Raw genomic sequence first — 21,218 nt, 5'->3', positions numbered from 1 at the left:
AAAAAATTTTAAAGTATAGTAAAAAAAATTGCTTTAAAAAAATCCCACTTTCAGGGCTGGAGAGATGGCTCAATGGTTAAGAACACTGGCTGTTCTTGCAGAAGACCCAGGTTCGAATCCCAGCACCCATATGGCAGCTAAACAACTGTCCATAACTCCAGTCCCAGGGGATCTGACAGCCTCTTCTGACCTCCAAGGACACTGCACGACACGAGTACATTTACCTACATGCAGGCAATATATGCATACACATAAAATAAAAATAATAAATAATTTTTTTTTAAAGTTTTTTTAAAAAATCCCACTTTCAGGACTGGAGAGATGGCTCAGCAGTTAAGAGCACTGGTTGCTTTTGCAGAGGATCTGGGTTTGGTTCCAAGCACCCACATGGTGGCCAACAACCATCCTTGACTCCAGTTTCAGGGGAAGTCAATGCCCTCTTCTGACCTCTATGAGCACTGCATGACACGGGTGCACTTACTTGCATGCAGGCAATACACTCATACACATAAAAATAAAAATAATAAATTTTTTTTTTAAATCCCACTTTGAACAACTGCCATTCCTACCCTTCTCAGAGTAAGAGATCCAACACTAAGGGTTCTGGTGCCCTGCAGCAAATGGGAGCATGTTCCTTCTTGCTTACCTTCAGCTGGGTTTCTGTGGGAGTAGGTGCCAAGAAAGGTGGCTGCCCAACCAGCATCTCAAAAAGAATCACACCAACACTCCACCAGTCACAGAGCTGTGTGTAACCTGAAAGACAGTCCATTCAGTCCCAGCACAGTACAGATTCCCTTCAGGTCTTGAGCATCTAAACTGACTTTGTGAAGCAAGAAGGCAAGCTGGTCTAGCATTGAGCTAGTAAGAGACCTGCACAAATGCATGTTTTCACTTGGGGCTCAGACTGGTGGGCTACAATGGGCTCACACAGTGTGCTAAGAGTTATCATACAACCACTTGCGTTTTATTTTTAATCATTTGTCTTGATAAACATAGCATTTTTATAGTTTATAATAAATAGATTTAGTAATTAAAATTTTTATAGCATTATTGTATTTATTTAGTGTATGTGCTGCATGTATGCCATAGCACATGTTTAGAGAGCAGGGGACAACTTGTGGAAGTCAGTTCTCTCCTTCTACCATGTGGGTCCTACAGATCAAATTCAGGTTGTCAGGCTTGGGGGCAAGTACTTTTATTACTGAGTCATCTTGCTGGCCCAAGATTTTATAATTTTTTTTTTTTCTTTTTGAGACAGGGTCTTCCTATAGCCCCAGCTGGCCTAGAACTCACTATGTAGACCAGGCTGGCCTTGAACTCAGAGATTCCCCCTGCCTCTGCCTCCAAAATGCTGGGACTAAAGGTGTGCACCACCACACCCAGGAGATTTTATAATTTTAAAAGCAACAATACTAGTAATGAAGCAGAAAGGATCACATAAACATATACAAATTAAAATAAAAGGAACTAACATCAATGGTCATGGCCTGAGAATGGCATGTACAGATGGCAGGGAGGCTCAGTTTAGGATGACAATGAAGAACATGGAGGTGGCCACTGTGGCAAAGTGGACTACTAAACAATTCACTGTAACCTAAGACACTCACTAGAGTGTGGCTCTGGTGGCACCAACTATCCTCCCAGAGTCCCCCATCTATTGTGTTCAGGATTAGCTACAAGGGGGCTGTGAAGCAGATTCATTTATCTTTGATGTTTTCCTTTTCCTTCAGGGTCACATAATCTGTGTGAAGCTATTGCAGATGTCACCTGATCCTTGCTCCTGGGGAACTGGAACAGGAACATCCTGTTGGAGCTCTAGACTGTTCCTTCATCAGCCCCTCCTGGCACTGGAGGCTGCAGAATCACCCCAGTCCATGGTTCCTACAGAATGTTACACAGGTGGGTGTAGGGGACTTCTGAACATCAGGGTTAGCATTCGCAAGCTCTAAGGAGTCATCACTGTGTACATGGGCTGAATAAATCAGAAAGCTGCCTCAGCTGCTGACAGAAAGCTTCAACGTCAACTGGATCTAGGGTCTAAAGGCTCAGACAGCACATGTGAAGTTTGAAAAGGCTGTGAGTCTGGATTTACTAAAAGGTCAAGCCAACATCCCACTGTCACTATGGGCCACACAGGACCACTTGGGGTTCCTTTAGTTCTGAAGTAGACATTGTGTCTGGACCACCTATTCAGGACATAAATTTTACTGAGGACTAGTAATCTGATGCCCATTAAGGTCTGCAGATCTTATATCCTGTAAGTTTTTGATCAGCAGGGAGAATTAGAGGAAAGGGTACTTGTGCTTTGGACCCGGAATAACCCAGTGTAGACAAGAGAGAGGTAAGCTAGAGCCTAGAAATGATGGGCTACAGAGAGTGGGCAGTGGCCTTCTGGCCCCAAGTAGTTTCCACCATCTGACTCTATTAAAGCCAACTGGAGAGCCATTCCCTTGGATCTGAGGTGTAAGGCCCATACCCCACACTCCCCAGAAGGAAGAGAGTACAAGAATACTGGTTTAACAATGGTGAAGCAAAGGCCCTTTCTAGACACTGGAGCCTTATTGCTAGGGAAAATCATCCAGCTCTCAGGCTTCCCTAGACACAAAAATGCAACAGGAACACTTCAGAGTCCTGAACACCTTTTGCTAAAGAAACGAAAAGCCCTGGACTCCTCAGGGCTAAAGACAAAGCTGATCTTCCCAAAGCATTGGGAGGCAGAGGGTAGTGGATGGCATACCTTTGCGGAGAAGCACCTCCGGAGCGATATAATTTGGAGTTCCGACCAGGGAATGAGCCAGGCATCGCTGGTGCTGCTTCTGTGCTCTGTGCTCCAGCGTCTTTAGCCTGTCTCCACATCGACAGTTAGAAACATCGTCCCAGAGGTCACCAGGCTCCATGCTGTCCTGTCTGATGTGGTTCCCTTTACCAGGGAAAGAGGGAATGGTAAAAAGAGCAAATGTGAATTTTCACACTCAATAATGCAACAAATCCATGGCTTAAAATAGGAAAGTAATTCCAGTCAGCTGCTGACATGTCAAGACAAACTCCTCTCCAACCCTTATTTTTCAAGGATTTTTTTTTTTTTTTGACAAAGTCCTCCTAGCCCCAGCCTACCTGGAACTCATTATGTAGACTAGGCTGGCTACAATCTCACAGAGTTCCACCTGCCCCTGCCTCCCAAATGCTGGGATTAAAGTTGGGTATGCCACCACACCAGATATTCAAGGATTGTTGTTGTTTTGTTTTGTTTGCCTTTTTGAGACAGGGTTTCCCTGTAGTGGGGGCTGGCCTGGAACTCAGTATGTAAGACCAGGCTAGCCTTGAACTCACAGAGATCTACCTGCCTCTGCCTCCTAAGGGTTGGGGTTAAAGGCATGTGCCACCACACCCAGCATCAAGGATTGTTTTAGTAGGAAAGAGTGGTGGTTCTTCACAAAGGCCCTTAGTGGTCAAAAAATATAGTAAGAGCCCACTAACTTGAAAAAAAAAACCCACCTCAAATGAGACTTCATATAACTCCTTTAAGAAGGGAAATATGCCACACCAAATCATAAAACAACACAGTAACAGATAATTTTGAAATGGTTAGGAGCCACTGGGACTAGAGCAGCTGCCTGGTGTGGCTGACCTTCATGTGGATGTGGGAGTCACACACTGCATGCCTGAAACAATACCTTTCTGGTAGTACTTGGAATTATGAGTCCACCTGAATCCAGTGCAGAGGCCAAAATCTGTCAGCTTGATATGACCATCTAGATCTATCAAGATATTGTCGGGCTTGATGTCCCTGTGGATGAAGCCCATTTTGTGGACACTCTCAATGGCCAGAGTCAACTCTGCAATGTAGAAGCGGGCCAGGTGCTCAGGGAAGACCTCCATCCGAATCAGCAGGCTCATCATGTCCCCCCCAGGGATGTAGTCCATCACAAAGTACAGGCTATCTTTGTCCTGAAAGGAGTAGTAGAGTTTGACCACCCACTCATTGTCTGCCTCAGCCAGGATGTCCCGCTCAGCCTTGACATGGGCCACCTGATTCCGGTTCAAGACATCTTTCTTCCTCAGAGTCTTCATGGCATATAGGGCATGAGTGTCCACCTTACAGGCAAGGCACACTTCTCCAAAGGCACCAATTCCCAGAGTTTTGATTTTCACAAACATGGACTTGTCCATCTTGGCCCTCTTCAGCCTGTTGTAGTTAGACTCCTTCTGGTAAAGGATCTTCCTCATCTGCTCCTGCTCAGCCTCACAGAGTCCAGCCTGCACACAAGGAACATCACAAAGTCACTTCATATGGACCCCATATATGTGTGGGGCAGGAACGCCCTGCAGCTCAGAGGAGTCTACAGAAAGGAGAACACAGAAGAGCAGGTTGAACAGATTACAGGTAGGATAATTTATATATGCAAGGGATTATCAAAATATATGTGTGCATGGATATAACTAAATATATCTACTCACATTTATGCAAGTCTGGAATACAAAGAAAATTCTCTAGGTGATTTTAGGCTCTGAAAACAAAGGAAAACCACTACAAGTAAAAATCTGCAACAAACATTCCTGGAACTCAAGTGTAATCTAATATTTCGGTAGTTCTAGGAAAACAGAGAACAAGCAAGGACTATGAGACAGCAGGAAGTGAGAGTAGAAACATAATTTTTAGAGTTCAAAATAACTGATTTATATGATTTACATTTGCTACTACATTTAAATTTCAATAATCTCATAATTACCTTCTCTAGTACTTTACAGTGTCAATTACAGTATGCTTAAAACATTATTCACTGAGCCAGACATTGTGGAACATGCCAGTAGTCCCAACACCTGAAGCTGAAGCAGAAGGACTGGGAATTCAGCAGCCTGGGCTACAAATGAAGATGCTGTCTCAAAGAAACAAAACCAAACCTATTTACTAATTTGGATCAATGGATCAGTGCTATTACATTTTTCTCTAGAATATGCAATTTATAAAACAAACTTTTTTTCCTGATCTTTTAAAATGTTATTGGTAAATAACCCTTGATGAGTTTTCTTCAAGAGTGAGGACACACCATGCAAATCAATTTGCTAATTTAGTTGTTAGGTTATGCTGATTCTCCTGAGGTTGGAGGAAGGAGATAGAGAGGACATACATTTGTGACTTTTCCAAGTGGCTGGCCCATACCCAGGCCTATGAGAGGTATAGGTGTGGTAAAGGTGTGTAAAATGGCAACAGAATTCCCTGCAGTGCTTTTTGCTACAAGTGGAAGGAGGAACTGGGAACTAAGTAAGAACGGAAGAAATAATTACTTTGGCCATTTCCTGCTCCAGCTGCAGCCTCCGGTTGACCTTCTGCTGGTAGGTTTTGATGACGTTTTCCACGTGCTGTTCCATGAAGAACTTGAAGGCATATGGGGAGTAGCTCTTGATACGCGACTCTCTCTTCTCTTCATCCCTGCTATTTTTGCGGACAGGCACCGGGGAGGTCTGGATCTGTTTTTTATCCTTGCTGCCTTTGTCCCCCTTGGCACTCTTGTGGCTCTTGTCGCTCCTGTCGGGCTCAACACCTCCGCGTAGGCTCTGCTCCACGCCGGAGCACAGGCTATCCAGGTCCAGGTCGTACTGCTCTGCTTTGCTGGGCAGCAGTAGGTGCTTCGGGTAGGGCGGTGGTGGGCACCTGCGCTCGGGGCCGCCATAGTCCATGTCCAGTGGGTGTGCATTGGCGCAGCCCACACCCAGGGCATGCTCGTCCATGGCCTCCAGGCCCTCTGCGGATGTGGTGGGCGCGGGAACCCAGGAGGGATGCGAGGGTCCCACGGCCGTCTGTGGCTCTGGCCTAAGCACACGCACGCTCTTCACAGGGTGCAGGATGTGTGCGGCCGTCACCGCGGTTACTGTGTTGGGGGCTGGCAGCGAAGGCTCGGACTGGGGGCCTGCGCGCGGCTGCGGGCTACTGAAGGAGTTGGTCCTGCTGGGGCCGGGGCCGGTCCGGAAGGCCACATGCTGGCGGGGCGCCTCCAGCCCGGGCTTCTGCAGCGAGTTTCGGCGGGCGAGCGGGGCAGCGGGCCAGGGTACAGGGGCGCCCAGCTCGTACAGGTCCACGTTGAGGCTGTTTCTGGAGGGTGCAAGCAGGCTCTGCGGAGGGCTGTCCCCAGCGAATGCGGGGCCGCGGGCACCTAGCACGTGCAGCTGGTGAGCCCCTGGGCCGGCAGGCTTGTGGTGCCCATGCGGGGCATACAGTCCCCCAGAAGGGGCAGGGAAGGCGAGGCTGGCGCCAGGTGGGCCGCCCGGGGCCTTGGCGAGGCCTGCATAGCCCGCCTCGGGCGGCGTCTTGCTCTGGAAGGAGGGACTGCGCTGTACACCGTAGCCAGGCTGCTCCGCGGCCACCAGTAGGTGCGCGCGGCTGTAGTGGGCACCTGGGAAGTGCGTGCCCGCCGCCTCTGCTGCTGCGCCATAGCCCTTGGGAGGGTGCTGGTGGGCCTGCGCGCCGTGGGCGCCGACTCCAGGGAAGAGGAAGTCTGCGTACTGCCGGGGCACCTCCTCCACCGGAGCGGGGCCATCAGCACCGAAGCCCGGACCCTCGTAGGCTGCACCACCCAACTGGTGGTAAGACGGGAATGCTTCCCTCGCGCCCTCGAAGCTGGGCCGCCGCGTCACTGGGGTGGGCACCAGGCCCTTTCCTACAGTGGAAAGTGTGGAAAGTCAGCATCAGAGCTCATAGGACCATTGGGCTCCCACATTGCAGGTTGGTCCCACACTAGAGGTATCTTTGGGACTGAACAGATATACAGGGTCTTCTACTCAGTCCTGGTAGAGTGTATCTTGTCCCAGCAGGAACCTGTCACTCTAAGATGGCATTAAAGTACCAGGGAATGGGTTTTGGGCTGCAGGCCAAAGATCAATCACATGGGAGAGTAATGGGCCTGAGAGAGGGCAATGCCTTAAAGGACCTGACACCCAGGGTCAGTCTCCAGCCATGCTAGGGGACCACCTGGACATCCACGTTTGTTTTCTCCATAGCCATGCTAAGTCGATTGGGAGACCCAAATTTACTGCCATGACTCCTAAGGTCTGCTTCTCCCTAACAAAGGGAAGAATCATATCCACTGCTCAAATACCCACTTTCCTCTCACCTATTTTCCAAATTAGAAAAAAAAAAAAAACCCAACAATAATATAACACCACGAACAGTGAATGAAGCACATATTGCTCTTGCAGAGGACCAGAGTTCAGTTCCCAGCACCCACATCATAGGGCTCACAACTGCCTGCAACTCAAGGTCCTGGGGGATTCAGCACCTCTGGCCTCTGTGTGGACTATACTCAGATGCGCATACCCACACACAGACATAATTCTAAATAAAGTCTTTAAAACACCCAGATGTCCCACAGGTGCTGATTCCTTATTCCTGACTTTCTCACTTTGAAAATATTTCCTCATTTAAGGTAGATGCCTGAAAGGAAGGACACAGGTTCTTTTCATTTCTCTACATGGACCCTGTTCTGCTTCATCTGGCAGAGGACCCTGTAGTCCAAAGGCTGTGTCCTGCTCATTGGTGTGGGGCAAGCCCTGCAACTCACAGCAGACAGTGATAACCCGCAGCCATGGCACTGAGTAGAAGTTACAGCTAATAGATAGCTTGTGTTATCTGGGATAAGCAGGCTGCTCACTGAGCACAACACACCAAAGCCAAGAAGGAAGGCAACTGTAACAGAGCTAGGCTTATGTTTTGCTGTGGCTTCCATGCCCCAAGACTCCAGAACTCTAAGAACCCAAGAACAGATGGCTAGCCAAGGACTGGTTAAGGAAATTTCTTCCTTCAAGAAAAAAACAGAAAGCCAGGCTTGGTGGCTCTTGCCTTTAATCCCAGCACTTGGGAAGCAGAAGTAAGTGGATCTCTGTGAATTCCAGGCCAGCTGGGGCTATAGGGAGACCCTGTCTCAAAAAGACCAAAAATAAAACAAAACAAAAACCGAGAAATGTGTGTCCCATTAATAATAGCACATACACTTAGAAAGCCTGTGGAATTTTCTTTCACCTCAGGAAGTGGGTTTTATCCCAGGTCTTCCACACATCAGGGGAAACTCCTTTTGCAAGGAATGTGAATCCTTTATCATACTCCAGGGAGCTCAAATACCCAACACAGGACCCATCTATTCCACCTTTGGAGAGGAACACTTAGGACAGCCAGTAAAGCAGAGTACATGCCCTCTGCCCCTTCCAGGCTGACATGGAGGGGAGGTCCAGCACTCTGTCCACACTTGCTGGCCTTGAGAGGTACCTGCCATTGAATTTGAGAAAAAATGTTCTAGAATTCATATAAGCCTCCCTTGTCAAAGACTCTACCCAGGCCCACAAGAAAATTTAAATTTTTTAAAATTTCTTACTCTGCTTAATTTTTTCACCCTTCAGAAAATAAAATAAGTACATAAAGCCTCTAGATAGTAACACAGATTGCTATAAAGAGGGGTCAGATGAGCACCCAGGTTACTTCCAGAGTCTACTACCTGTGGCTCACTGCCTTCAGGGCTAGCTCTCTGTCAAGTGCCTACTTCCCGCTCTCAGATTTCAGATCCTTGGCCACCACATGGCCAGGCTCACCTGGGGAGGTCTGCTTGATGACGCGCACAATCTGCTCATTCCTGGGATCCAGGTAGCCCATCTTACTGATGTATTCCAGGGCAGCTTCAATACTTCTGCTGCCTGTCTGCTTGAGTGCTCTGCCAGCCATCTCCTGGGAAGGAAGCAAGCAGGTATCATCATCATTATCACCATCATCATCATCTTTACTAAAACAAAGCCACCAGTGACTTACGTCTCCACTCTGTGCCTGCCATACTGTGACACTCTGCCTCTCTGTGGCTGCTGGGGCCCTACCAGGTGCTACAGACAACTTGGGACTTGTCCCAGTCTGTACATAACACACCATGGATGGTTGAGAGCTTGTATCAAGAACATATGGAGATTCTGATGGTAAATCTGGAAGAGACTCAAGTTCTTCTTAAAGAGCTTTTGTGATTGGGCTGGTAGAGTCAGAATAAATCTATAACCAAATACCTCAAGGAGGAACTGTGGCAGTCAGGGAACTGGGCCTGATCCCAGCTCACCCTCACCCCTAGGCTATCTCTGGGTTCAGCTGAAGTATACCAGAGGGAAAACTGCTGAAGAGTCAGATATGAGATACTTATTGAATGCCTCCTGTTTACAATGCCTTCTGCCATCTACAGCAGTTAGGTAGCTGCCCTTAGGGATCAACTAGTAGGAAAAAGGAAAAGAAGAGGCAGGTCTTATGGAACTCCTGGAGCCCTGTCAGCACAGGACAGATCCCTTAAAACTGCTTATAGGATGATCACACAAAACAGGACAGGGCAGGTGAAGTCACTATGAATTACCACCCAAGGGGTAAGAGGCCTGACAGCACCTGGGTAATTCCTCCTAGTCCGCTCCCTTGGACTGGGAGAAATCTGGCAGGGCTTAAATCTTCGTATCACTCATAGCTTCATCCACCCACTTCACACAGTGCCTAGAACAAACCAAGTTCTTAGTACTACCCATGTGATCATCTAACATTAAATCATGTTCTCTCTTCCTGGCTGTGACAGCTGAGTGGTAGGACAAAAGAACATTCATTAGATGGACTTGTGAAGTCAGTGAAGCAGGTCTGGGACTCGGCAAGACTGCAGGGCCAGAGACGACTAGGGAAAAGCTTGGGACTGAAGGCTTGGAGTGCTACCACATAAGTGGAGGAACAAAAGTGTCAGCTGAAGAGTCAGGCCAGGAGATGGGGTGAGAACATAGTTCTGTGAGGCAGCACTTGGCTTGAGAGAAAGGGCCAATGTTCAGCCTCTGGAGTTGCCAGGGCAGAAGGCAGCACAGCTCAGACACAAAGCACCTCCCACCTCACCTGAAGCTGAGTGATAACACCTCATCTTCTCTATTTCATGGTTGTGCTATGCGATGAGATCATGTCTACGAGACTCTCAAGGGTTTGGAAGAAGGCAGCTATAAGACTTCATCTGAGCATATCAACTTGGAGCTTTTTGCACCTACTAAGAATGTGTCAAGTGGAGCTGCCCCTCAACCACAAACCTTTTGGCAGTAGCATCCAGTTGCTTTTTGTGACTGGCTTTCTCTCCTTCAGGGCAAGTTACTTGCCTGAGCTCCTCACTTTCAGTACCTCCTAACTGCCAAGGGAGGACATGCCACTAGAAAAGAGCATGGCACCTATATATCAATCTAAAACTCCCATGACTTTAGTATCTGTGAGTTTACCGTGCTTCAAACCTAGGAACTTAGCTAAGAGAACCATATGAAACCTCAGGTGAAGACTGGAAATACAGGTATATTTTAAATCATAAAAAACACTCATGAGTCAGCTTTTTATTTTTTCGAGACAAGGACTCCTATAGCACAGCTGGCCTGGAACTTCCTTTGTAGACCACGGTAGCCTCAAACTCACAGAGATCCTCCTGCCTCTGCCTCCTGAGTGCTGGGATTAAAGGACTGAGCCATCATACCTAGCTATTTTCAGGTTTTTGAGGAAACTACACTAATTCCCACACCCAGCTTTTTAAAAATAAATAAAACCAGCTGGGTGTGGTGGTACAGGTCTTTAATTCCAGTGCTTGGGAGACAGAGGCAGGTGGATCTCTGTGAGTTCAAAGCCAGCCTGGTCTACATAGTGAGTTCCAGGCCAGCTGTGGCTACAGGGAGATCCTATCACAAAAAGACCAAAAATAAATAAATAAATAAATAAATAAATAATCCTGGTCAATCCTGTTCTTGTTATCTGCCCATCATCCTATGTGTGGCAAATATGTAGTTTCTATCCATTAACTCTCAGAATATGTTCTAGTACGTATCCACATGGCTTTGGGGCTTTTTTCTTTCCTTTTGGTTGATTTTTGTTTTTTGCCGTTGTGGGGATGGAATCCAGGACCTCACACATGCTGGCAAATGCTCTGCCACTGAGTTCCATCCCCAGCTCCCATACCTGCATTATAAGAGCTAAAAGAAATCCAGAGTCTGTTGTTTTTCTTTCTAATTCACTTTTATTTCTAATCATGCATATGTGTGGATATGTGCATGTGAGTGCAGTGCCCCAGCAGAAGTGGAGTTAGGGACAGTTGTTAGCTGCCATGTGAATGCTGGAATTTGAACCTGGGTCTTCTGCAAGAACAAACCAGGGCTCTTAACCACTGAGCCATCTCTCCAGTCCCCAGAATCTGTTTCTAAGTCCACCAGGAACACAGGTCTCAGTGTAAGTGGACAGCCACAGTGGAGTGGCTGAACTGCAGCCGAGGAGCATGGCCTCTTTCCTTCCTTTCTTAAGAACACTGAGCCAGTTGTTCAGGATCCTGATCTAGAACTATCTATGGCCATTCCAAAAGATGATATCAAGCTTAGACAAAGAGGCAAGATACCATCTAGACACTCACATAACACACACTTCCTGCTGCCTAGCAGCTGTGTAGCATCCATAAATCCTTCACCTGCTGAGTATCCATGCCCTCATCAGGGAATTGAGGCTACCTAGGGCTCTTCTGGGTTGCCTCAAGCTTTTTTTTGGGGGGGGGTCTTTTTGAGGCAGGGTCTCCCTGTAGTCCCAGCTGACCTGGAACTCACAGAGATCTGCCTGCCCCTGCCTCCTGAGTGCTGGGATTAAAGTCATGCGCCACCACACCCAGCTACCTCAAGCTTTTGAGTGGCAATACAAGAACAAAACTGGGCCATCCTTGCTCTATCTAAGGATGGAGCCAATGGTTGAAGGGAAAGATGAACAGGATTTGTTCCATTAATAAGTAGGTAAATGAACAAATCAAACTCTGACCTGAGATCAATGGAAGGGAGAGTTGGGCATAGTGGCATCCGACTGGAAGCCCAGTAGATGGCAGGTTGGGGGCAGAAAGATCTAGAGTATGAGGCCAGCCTAAACTACACAGGAGACCATCTCAAAAACAAAACCCCCAGTCTTGCCACAATAAAGCCTGGCCCATGTGGGATTTTCCCTGTACAATCTAATATGAAAAGGAGTCAAGAAGGATGTTTAGACCAATGTTCTAGGCACCAGGATCAGGGCATATCCTGGCCCCTCCCATGTAAAGGGTCAGGCTTCTGTCCCAGCTGTGCCATCATTCACTGTCTTCCCTGCCCCAGAGTACATCTCCCACTGGGGAGTCCTGCCCTGCTGCCCACGTGGCAGGAAGCCACTAACCAACTGGGAGACTCTTGCCATAGCCAATCTCACCCTTTCTCTATGGTATCTTCCCCAGCACACATAAGAATGACTGCCATGGAGTGAATCTTGTCTAGAGTGAATCTAGTCCTGCAGCCTCACCCAGCTCACAGGAAGGCTCATAGTTGCTACACAGTGTAACAATTTTACTGGCATCACTCTCTGGCTGGGAGTAATTTAAATTCAGTAACAGTTGATTATGTATAAAGGAAAGAATTTCCCATGCAAATCCTCTTCCACCCCTTCCTGGTGAAGAAACATTTTTCAAACGTTAGCAAAGGCATATCCCATGCTTTAACATTCCAACTATGAGGTTGGAACTATGAGGTTTGGCTGAAAAACTAGAAATGAGCATTCTGATTTGCTAGGTCTCCCAGGGCCTGCTGTCAGTCCCTGTCTGTCTCTGGGTCTTGTGTGGTTTTAGTCCAAGGCTGATGGAAGGGAGTGACTGGAAGTGGTAGGCTAGGGTGGGGGCTCAGCGCCCAGGCCATCTTGACCCTGCTTTTGTACATCTCAGAGGATTAGATTTCTTAAAGAGAACAGAGAGCCCAGGAGCCTCTCACCAGGCTGAGGCACGGTGAAGGGATGCCAGGTGAGTCACAAGCAATGGCCAAGGTCTCCTGCTCCGCCTCACTGTTCTTCTTGGGCTGGCTGCTGCCTTTCTTTCCCTGAGTTGCTTCCAGGAACCTTCTGGAAGCACAGTAGAACACAGTGTTTCAGACCATCTCACTGACAGTTGTCAGCTTTAATCAGAAACACAGCACTAGGGGAGTATGTGAAACAGGGCACCCACCCTTCCCACTCTCTGTACTTCGTGGAGACAGCCCAGAGAGTTCACCATGGGGCTCTTACAACAAGCTCAAGCCAAGTCAGAAAAATGGAAGCAATGTCTGCCATTTCAATGGGTGTACATGAAAGGAAAAGGAATTACTAGCCCACATCTGTGCAACAAATAGATGCTTCAGTCCAACAGTGGCTCCGTGCTGCCGGGGGGCCACAGCTCACTCATCTCAATACTGTCTCCAGCCCTGGGGCCGTGTGCTGTATTCTGCTGGGGAATAGAAACTGGAAGAGGTGGGGGTGGAGAAATGGCTCAGTGGTTAAGACCACTGACTGCTCTTGCAGAGGACCCAAGTTAGATTCCCAGCACCCACATGGTGGCTAACCACCATCTGTAACTCCAGGGGATCTGATGCATTCTTCTGACCTCCACTGGCATGACACAGGTGCATCTACCTACATGCAGGCAATACACTCACTCATACACATAAAATAGAAATAATAAATAAAATATTTTAAAAACAAAGTACCTTCTGGGCGTGGTGGCACATGCCTTTAATCCCAGTACTCAGGAGGCAGAGGCAGGTGGATCTCTGTGAGTTCAAGACCAGCCTGGTCCACATAGTCAGTAGTGAGTTCCAGGACAGCTGGGGCTACAGGGAGACCCTGTCTCAAAAAGACCAAAAAAAAAAAAGTACCTTATATGTAGGGCATGAGGAAATTTGGCCTAAAACTAAACAAACATGAGAAATTGTCAGCTTTGCCAAAAGTCAAAGAAACACCAATAAAACAAAACAGCATCTTATAACTATTGTTAGCACCAAAATACAATTGGTAATTATAAAATAAACAGACTGGTGAATCTTTACAGACATGTTTTTGATGGCAGTATAAATCATGAAACTACTATAAAAAAATAAAAAATACTTTTTAAGAATAAAAAAATGGGTTGGAGGGATAGTTTAGCAGTTAAGAGTGGTTAATTGTTTTTTTTTTAATATTTTAAAAACCTATTTCCATAATGATGTCTGTTAGAGGTGAGTGTATATGCTCCTCAAATAGGAATAGTGGTGTGAGAATTAGAAAGGGTCTAAATTTCTAACAGTAGAAAAAGTTAGATATATTCTAAAAACAGTCATGAAGAAGCTTCATAACCACAATTCTATCAGCAGATACTTACTGAGCATCAACTACTGTGAGTGAAGAACACACACAACTTCAATAATATAAGCAAATGCAAAAACACTGTCTTTTGGTGCCTACCAGCAAGGTTTGTGAACAGGGCTCATTTAGAATATGAGAAAAATAAGGTTGGCTTAATTTTGGTTTTATGTTGAAATAATGATTTCTTTTTGTATAAAACCTGCCTGTACTGGCCAGTTGTGGTGGCACACACCTGTAGTCCCAGCACTTGGGAGGCAGAGGCAGGCAGATCTCGGTGAGTTCGAGGCCAGCCTGGTCTACATAGTGAGTTCCAGGCCAGCTGGGGCTATAGGGAGACCCTGTTTCAAAAAGACCAAAAACAAAACAAAAACAAAAAAACAAAAAAATCCTGCCTGCACTATTCCATTTCCTAAAAATGGGCAGATCACAAAAATTCTTCAGATTAAAGCTGAATCAAATGAAAGTGTGAGACAAGTAATCCTAAAGTCCTTTCAATTCTAATCTCCAATATTCTGAGGGATGTTTGCTAAAGTACGACAAAGTCTGCCACAAAAGATACAGGAATACAGGCTCTCACAGTCAATGGAAACTGTATACCCAAAAATCCCCTATTAGCTTTTCTATCTCCCCAGGCACAGTTTCGGGAGTCTTGGGTCCATATTTCTATTTTTGTGTCCCTGGCTATGTTGGTGCCCAAACATGAGAACCAGCCATTCCTCCCACTCTGTATGCACAAGCGACAGCTGTGTGATTTGCCCCGACCAGTAGACTGGCACAAAGCCATTTGTGTCAGTTCTGAGCTTCGCCCTCATGAATCCTGGCTGCTTTCATTTCCTTTTACTGGGTGCATGTGGCTGGACATTCAGCTGTCCCTGACCCATGAGTAAAGCCATTGTACAGGTCCAGCTCCAGATGGGCACTTGGGGCAGGGCAGTGGGGGGAGCTACATGGAACCTCAGCAGACACCACACCTAGCAGGTCTGCCCAGTTGGGCTCAGCCAACCCATGGTCTTAAGAAATAATCCTTGCTGGTTTGTTTTTTTGGTTTTTTTTTTGGTCTTTTTGAGACAGGGTCTCCTAGTAGCTCCCACTGTCCTAGAACTCACTATGGAGACCAGGTTGGCCTTGAACTCACAGAGATCCACTTGCCTCTGCCTCCCGAGTGCTGGGATTAAAGGCGTGTGTCACCACGCCTGGCAATCCTTGCTGTTTTTAAGCCACACAGTATGGTTTATTATACAACAATATATCACTGAAACTTACCCTACTTTTTTTAAAAAAGAATTTTGTTTTAAATTTTTTATGTGTATGAGTGTATTGTCTGCATGTATGTGAGTGCACCCACATCATGCAATGCCGTGGAGGTCACAAAGGGTTTCAGATTCCCCTGGAACTGGAGTTAAGGATGGTTCATAGCTGCCATGTGGCTGCTGGGAATCAAACCCTGGTCCTCTGCAAGAGCAGTCAGTGCTCTTAACTACTGAGCCATCTCTCCAGCCCTACCCTACTTTTTTTTTTAATGGTTTGGTCTCTTAAGCTTTTGCCCAAATAAACTGAAACTTGCTCTTAAGATTAAAATGCTCTCTTGGAAATTAAATTTACATTATTAACAGATTGTTAGTAGCATTTCCCCATGTTGAGATAATATGATTAGTGAAGTTAGAAATGATGTTTTTATTTCAGTATGTTCCAGTAGGCTATTCTATTTTTTCTGTAACTTCAGCAGTAAATAATGCCTTTGCACAGTACTGTATCTCTATGGGCTCTGAAATAAATACTTAGCTGGGTTAATATTTGACTACAAAATTATTACTGTTATATCTTTAAGTATTTTTCTTAAAGGTACATCAAACTCTATTATTTATGTTCAATCTCTTTTTGAGAAAAATATACTTCAATTAAAAATGTACAAAAGCACTTACAAAAAACTGTTTCCAGAAAAGATGGGAAAATCTATCTTTAACAGTATAACAGTATATATCCCATTTGTAGATCGAGCATTAAAAGAATCATCACTGTGCACCAAACAGCATGTGTGCGCATGTAGGGATGAGAATGTACCTACACACAGCCTGCTGTTCGAGGCTTAGGAAAGCAGCTCCTCTCCATCCCCTGAAGGCCTCCTCTGCTCTAACAACCCCAGTGGACAATTAACTTACCTGAGGCTGTACAACAGCTTCACAGCGCAGGATCTGCCTTCTTCCCATGCCTATCTCCACCAGGACATCCCTACTTTTGTGTTTGTGCTTGTTTAGTTTGGGTTCTTTTGAAGACAGGGTCTCACTATATAGCTCTAGCTGGCATGGAACTCTAGTGTGCACCACCACACCCAGCCAAGACATCCCCCTGTTTTTGCCCTTTTATTTTTATTTTATGTGTATGAATGCTTTGCATGCACCTATGTTATGCAATGCTCACAGAAGCCAGAAGAGGGTGTCAGATCCCCTAGAACTGGCAGTTTTGAGCCTCCACGTGGATGCTGGGAACCATACTTGGGTCCCCTGGAAGAGCAGCCAGTACTCTTAACCACTGAGCCATCTCTCTAGGATGCCACTCTTACTTTTAAGGAGGACATCAGGTATACAAGATAGCTTGTGTGATCCAACAACCACCCCCCCCCAATCAAATCTACAAAATCCATAGAGGGAGAGATCATGTATCTTACTTTCTGTGGAAATAACCTCTCTTTTCCCAAAAAAGGATGAAAATCCAGATGGAGCCAGGTCAGACTCATCAGCCAGGGGCAGAGACCACCAGGAAGCCTTCTGCAGCCAACACTAGAGAGGTGCGTTTGAGACAGAGGGATGACATGAATTCACAGAAAAGGAGTACTGAGGAAAGTTCTAGGAACTACCTGCCAAGTGGGCAGAGGCCCATGTTTTCCCACAAGAGAAAACCTAACATCAAATTAGGGATTCAGCACTTGATGCTGAGCCCAGCATGTTGGATGAGGGGTGGGGCCAGGCAGGAATCAGAAGGGGGCTCCACAACTGCAGCCTGAAGAATGTGAAAGCACCACAGATATGGTAGGGAAGGAAAACACCCTGACCTTGATAGGGTGAGGTGTGAAGGGGCTGAGCCAAAACCCACTTCTAGAGCACCCTGCTGACCACACAACCCAAGGCTGAGGGCAATCTTCCTGTCAGAATGGAAGAAGCCCAGCTGGAGAACTCATCTGTATTCTTTATTGTGAACTACCAACACTATCCCGGACATGGATGCACACTAACACCTGGCTAAGACAAAGGCCACCTGCCCACTTGTTTGCCAGAGCTTGAGGGTCACTGAATGATAAGAATGAACTCAAGAAGGGAATTAACTGAAGCTTTAATTAACACTCTTGCTGGGGACTCTACCTTAGTAGAAAAAAGGTCTTTGTAAAGGAAGGGAATTCAGTTTCTGCCCATGATGCTGGAGGGAGAAAAATCTCAGCATTACAGCCTGGGAAATGTTGTTAGAAAGGAGAGGTGACAACTGCCAGCTCTGGTCTCCTGGCACACTGTCCACGTCTCTGAAAATGGGATGGGGATGGCAGGATTGTCCTGGGGAAGAATCAGTTTGCCAACAAAGTTCCATGTTGTATTGAGATCAAGTTTAGAAAGGACTAACACGTATGACACAGAGTCATGAACGGTAATGCATGAACAGCCATGGTTCTGGAGAGCAGATTTCTCCTCTGTGGGCTTATTTATAAGCCCATCCTTGGCTCGGAAGTGAAGTCAGCTGAGTAGATGGGGAACCCAGCTGCTCTTCACTTACAGGCAAATGCAGTTCCTGCTCTCAGACACCCACTTATTTGGAAATGGCCCTGAGGTTTACCTCCCCTGGACACTCCTTTGGCCCTGAGCTTGAGACTCTTCATACCTGCCACACATTCTTTTATTTTTCTTTAGTTAAAGTTTTCGTTTTTGTCTCTTTTGGAGGGGTCTTTTTGAGACAGGGTCTTTCTGTAGCCCAGCTGGCCTGGAACTCACTATGTAGACCAAGCTGGCCTCGAACTCACAGAGATCTGCCTGCCTCTGCCTCCCAAGTGCTGGGATGAAAGGTGTGCACCACAACACCCAGCAGTTTTTTGTTGTTTTTTGTTTTTAATGCATTTGTGTGTGTGTGTGTGTGTGTGTGTGTGTGTGTGTGTGTGTAGTGACCAAAGGACAACCTCAGTCAGGTATCATCCTCAAAGAAGGCCACCTCCTTTGAGACAGGGTGTCTGCTCGTTACCTTAGCTAGATCTCTCTCTCTCTCTCTCTCTCTCTCTCTCTCTCTCTCTCTCTCTGACCTGAAACTCACCAATTAAGTCACACTGGTTGGCCAGTGAGTCCTAGGGATCCCCTTGTCTCCACTTCCCCAGTGTTGAGATTATAAGCATGTGCCACTGTGCCTGGCATTTTTATGTGAGTTCTGAGGATCAAATTCAGGTCATGTTTGTAAAGCAAGCACTTCTGACTGAGCTTCTCTCAACTCCTATTTATTTAGTTTTAATTAATTAACTAGCTAGTTGATTTCTGAGACATGGTCTCACCATGTTGCCCAGGCTGGGCTGTGGTAATTCCCCTGCCTCAGCCTCCTGAGAAGCTGAGACTACTGAAGAACACAATGATGTCTAGTTCCTTCATTTTCAAAGGAGAAGCTGTTGTTGTTTGTCCAGTGCAGTGTAGCCTGTGTGCCTCTGTCCATTGCTGGGGACAGCAGCTGACAAGGGTCAAGAGAAGGTGTTGACTATGTGCCAATCACTCAAAATTGCTTCCCTATGTTTATTTCAAAATGTTACCAACCAAACTGGAAGATCTAGAAAGCTGTAGTTTGTCTAAAAAGAAAGCTGGCAATCTGCTGTAGTTCCAGATTGCCCTCGAAAAAGTCAGGACACAATGCAATTTAGCAAAATGTAGGAACCTTTCAGTTGTGAAGCATAGCAGTGAAAACTGAAACGCATATAGCTTTTTCTTTTCTTCAGTGGTGGGGACAGGAACCAGACTTAGAGCCGGGATCTGTCCATTCAGTCCCTAATTCTCATTACTCTAAAATGTGGGCATTCATCTTTTTTCAGAGTGAGTAGTTATCTCCACAGTTCACACAGGTAACGATAAAGTCTGAATTCAAAACCCAAATAGAGGCTGCAGCTCAGTGACAGAATGCTTGCCCTAGCATGTGCGAGATCCTAGGTTCAGTCTCCAGCACAAAAGAGACAAAATCAGAACTCCAAAGAGTATAAAGATGAATGAAATCTCCACAGTATAGTAGTCTAACAAGATCTTCATAATGACAAAACCAGTTGACAAGCCAAACTGGAGGAATGCCACAGGGTCCCTCCTGAAGATGCAGAGCTATAGGCAATCAATGGATGCTGAGGGAGGGAGAATTGGTTTTCCCCAGGGACTAGCTCCCTGAGAGGTAGGTTATCTAATCCCAATGGGCAGCCCTAAACACAGGTACAATAGTAGTCTAACAAGATCTTCATAATGACAAAACCAGTTGACAAGCCAAACTGGAGGAATGCCACAGGGTCCCTCCTGAAGATGCAGAGCTATAGGCAATCAATGGATGCTGAGGGAGGGAGAATTGGTTTTCCCCAGGGACTAGCTCCCTGAGAGGTAGGTTATCTAATCCCAATGGGCAGCCCTAAACACAGGTACACACGAGCACCACTAAAAGGATTCAGTGCAACGTGTGTGTGTGTGTGCGTGTGTGTGTGTGTGTTTATAAATGTATGTATGTCTATGTAACAATAATCAAAGAAGAGGAAAAGAACTTTTTATAATTTTTAATTGCTTGAGAATTTCATAAACGATAATTGATTTTCATCTTTCTTCCCCTGTCAATCCACCCTCTAATTCTTCCCAACACCCCCACAACTCCCTTTTTTTTTTTTTTTTTTTTTTTTGGTGTTTTTGAGACAATGTCTCCCTGTAGCCTCAGCTGGCCTGACACTTGCTATGTAGACTAGGCTGGCCTCAATCTCACAGAGATCTGCTTGCCTCTGCCTCCCCAGTGCTGGGACCAATGGAGTGCACCACCATGCCCGGCGTACTTGGTGCATTTTATGTGTGTGTATGTGTGTGGAGGGGGGGTGTTTATAAATGCATGTATGTATGTATGTATGTATGTATGTATAAGTAACAATAATAACCAAAGAAGACAAGAAATTGAGAGGAGTGGAGGGAAATGAAATGAGAGGAGTTGGTGGGGGAGTGGGAGGGATGGAAATAATGCAAATACTCATGTATGAAATTCTCAAAAATACTTAAAAAAAAAGATGAATGTTGGGGCTGGAGAGATGGCTCAGCGGTTAGAGGACCTGGGTTAGGTTCCCAGCACCCACATGGTGGTTAACAACCATCCCTAACTCCAGTTCCAGGGCACTGACACCCTCTTCTGAGCTCCAGGTCAGCTGGGGATACGAGGAGACCCTGTCTCAAAAAGACCAAAAAAGAAGAATGAATCAGGGTCTCCCTTCTGTCCTCTATTCCCAATCAAGGACCAATCAAGGAGCAGGGTTAAGTTAGGACTGTTATAATTCTAATCAGTTCCTTTGCTAAGAATGCTTCTGCTCTTTCAGGAGTCAAAAACACAATTCCATTTATATACCTACTGAAAAATAACATCAGGGTCTAAAGAGATGGCTCAGTAGTTAAGAGCACTGACTGCCCTTGCAGAGGACCCAGGTTCGATTCCAGGAATCAGATGCCTTCTTCTGACCTCCTCAGGCATTGCATGACACAGGTGCACTTACACACAAGCAGGTAGTACACATAAAAAAATACACTCATACACAGAAAAAAACAAAATAAAATATTTTTTTAAAAAATAAAATAATGGGGTTGGAGATTTAGCTCAGTGGTAGAGCGCTTGCCTAGCAAGCACAAGGCCCTGGGTTCAGTCCTCAGCTCTGGAGAAAAAAAAAGAAAAGAACATCAAATAAGCTATCTTCTTCCAAATGGCATGCCCATCTCATGTGGGCTAATGTTTCTTAACTACTAGTTACTGCATTATACTACTATGGTCAATATACAGGATATGAAAATTGAAATCGTGGCAAAGCTTTATAAGCCTCAACTTTAATTCTGTC

At 46.0% G+C, this 21,218-nt stretch overlaps 1 protein-coding gene across 2 annotated transcripts in view; it reads right to left on the bottom strand.

Annotated features, from left to right (window-relative positions):
- Positions 1-21,218, bottom strand: part of Lats2 (large tumor suppressor kinase 2) — a 78,888-nt gene that overhangs the window by 4,571 nt on the left and 53,099 nt on the right. For both annotated transcript variants that reach the window (XM_008824326.3, XM_029559259.1), the window contains 5 exons: positions 8,578-8,710; positions 5,287-6,656; positions 3,675-4,257; positions 2,738-2,920; positions 647-753 (listed from right to left, as the gene is read on the bottom strand). In XM_008824326.3, coding sequence (XP_008822548.1) covers positions 647-753; positions 2,738-2,920; positions 3,675-4,257; positions 5,287-6,656; positions 8,578-8,710 — 2,376 coding nt within the window. The remainder of the gene's footprint in view (positions 1-646; positions 754-2,737; positions 2,921-3,674; positions 4,258-5,286; positions 6,657-8,577; positions 8,711-21,218) is intronic.

Source organism: Nannospalax galili, unplaced genomic scaffold, assembly GCF_000622305.1.
Source record: "Nannospalax galili isolate Female #2095 unplaced genomic scaffold, S.galili_v1.0 scaffold388, whole genome shotgun sequence".
NCBI classification, from domain to species: Eukaryota; Metazoa; Chordata; class Mammalia; order Rodentia; family Spalacidae; genus Nannospalax; species Nannospalax galili.
This window is presented reverse-complemented; position numbering and strand designations above follow the sequence as displayed.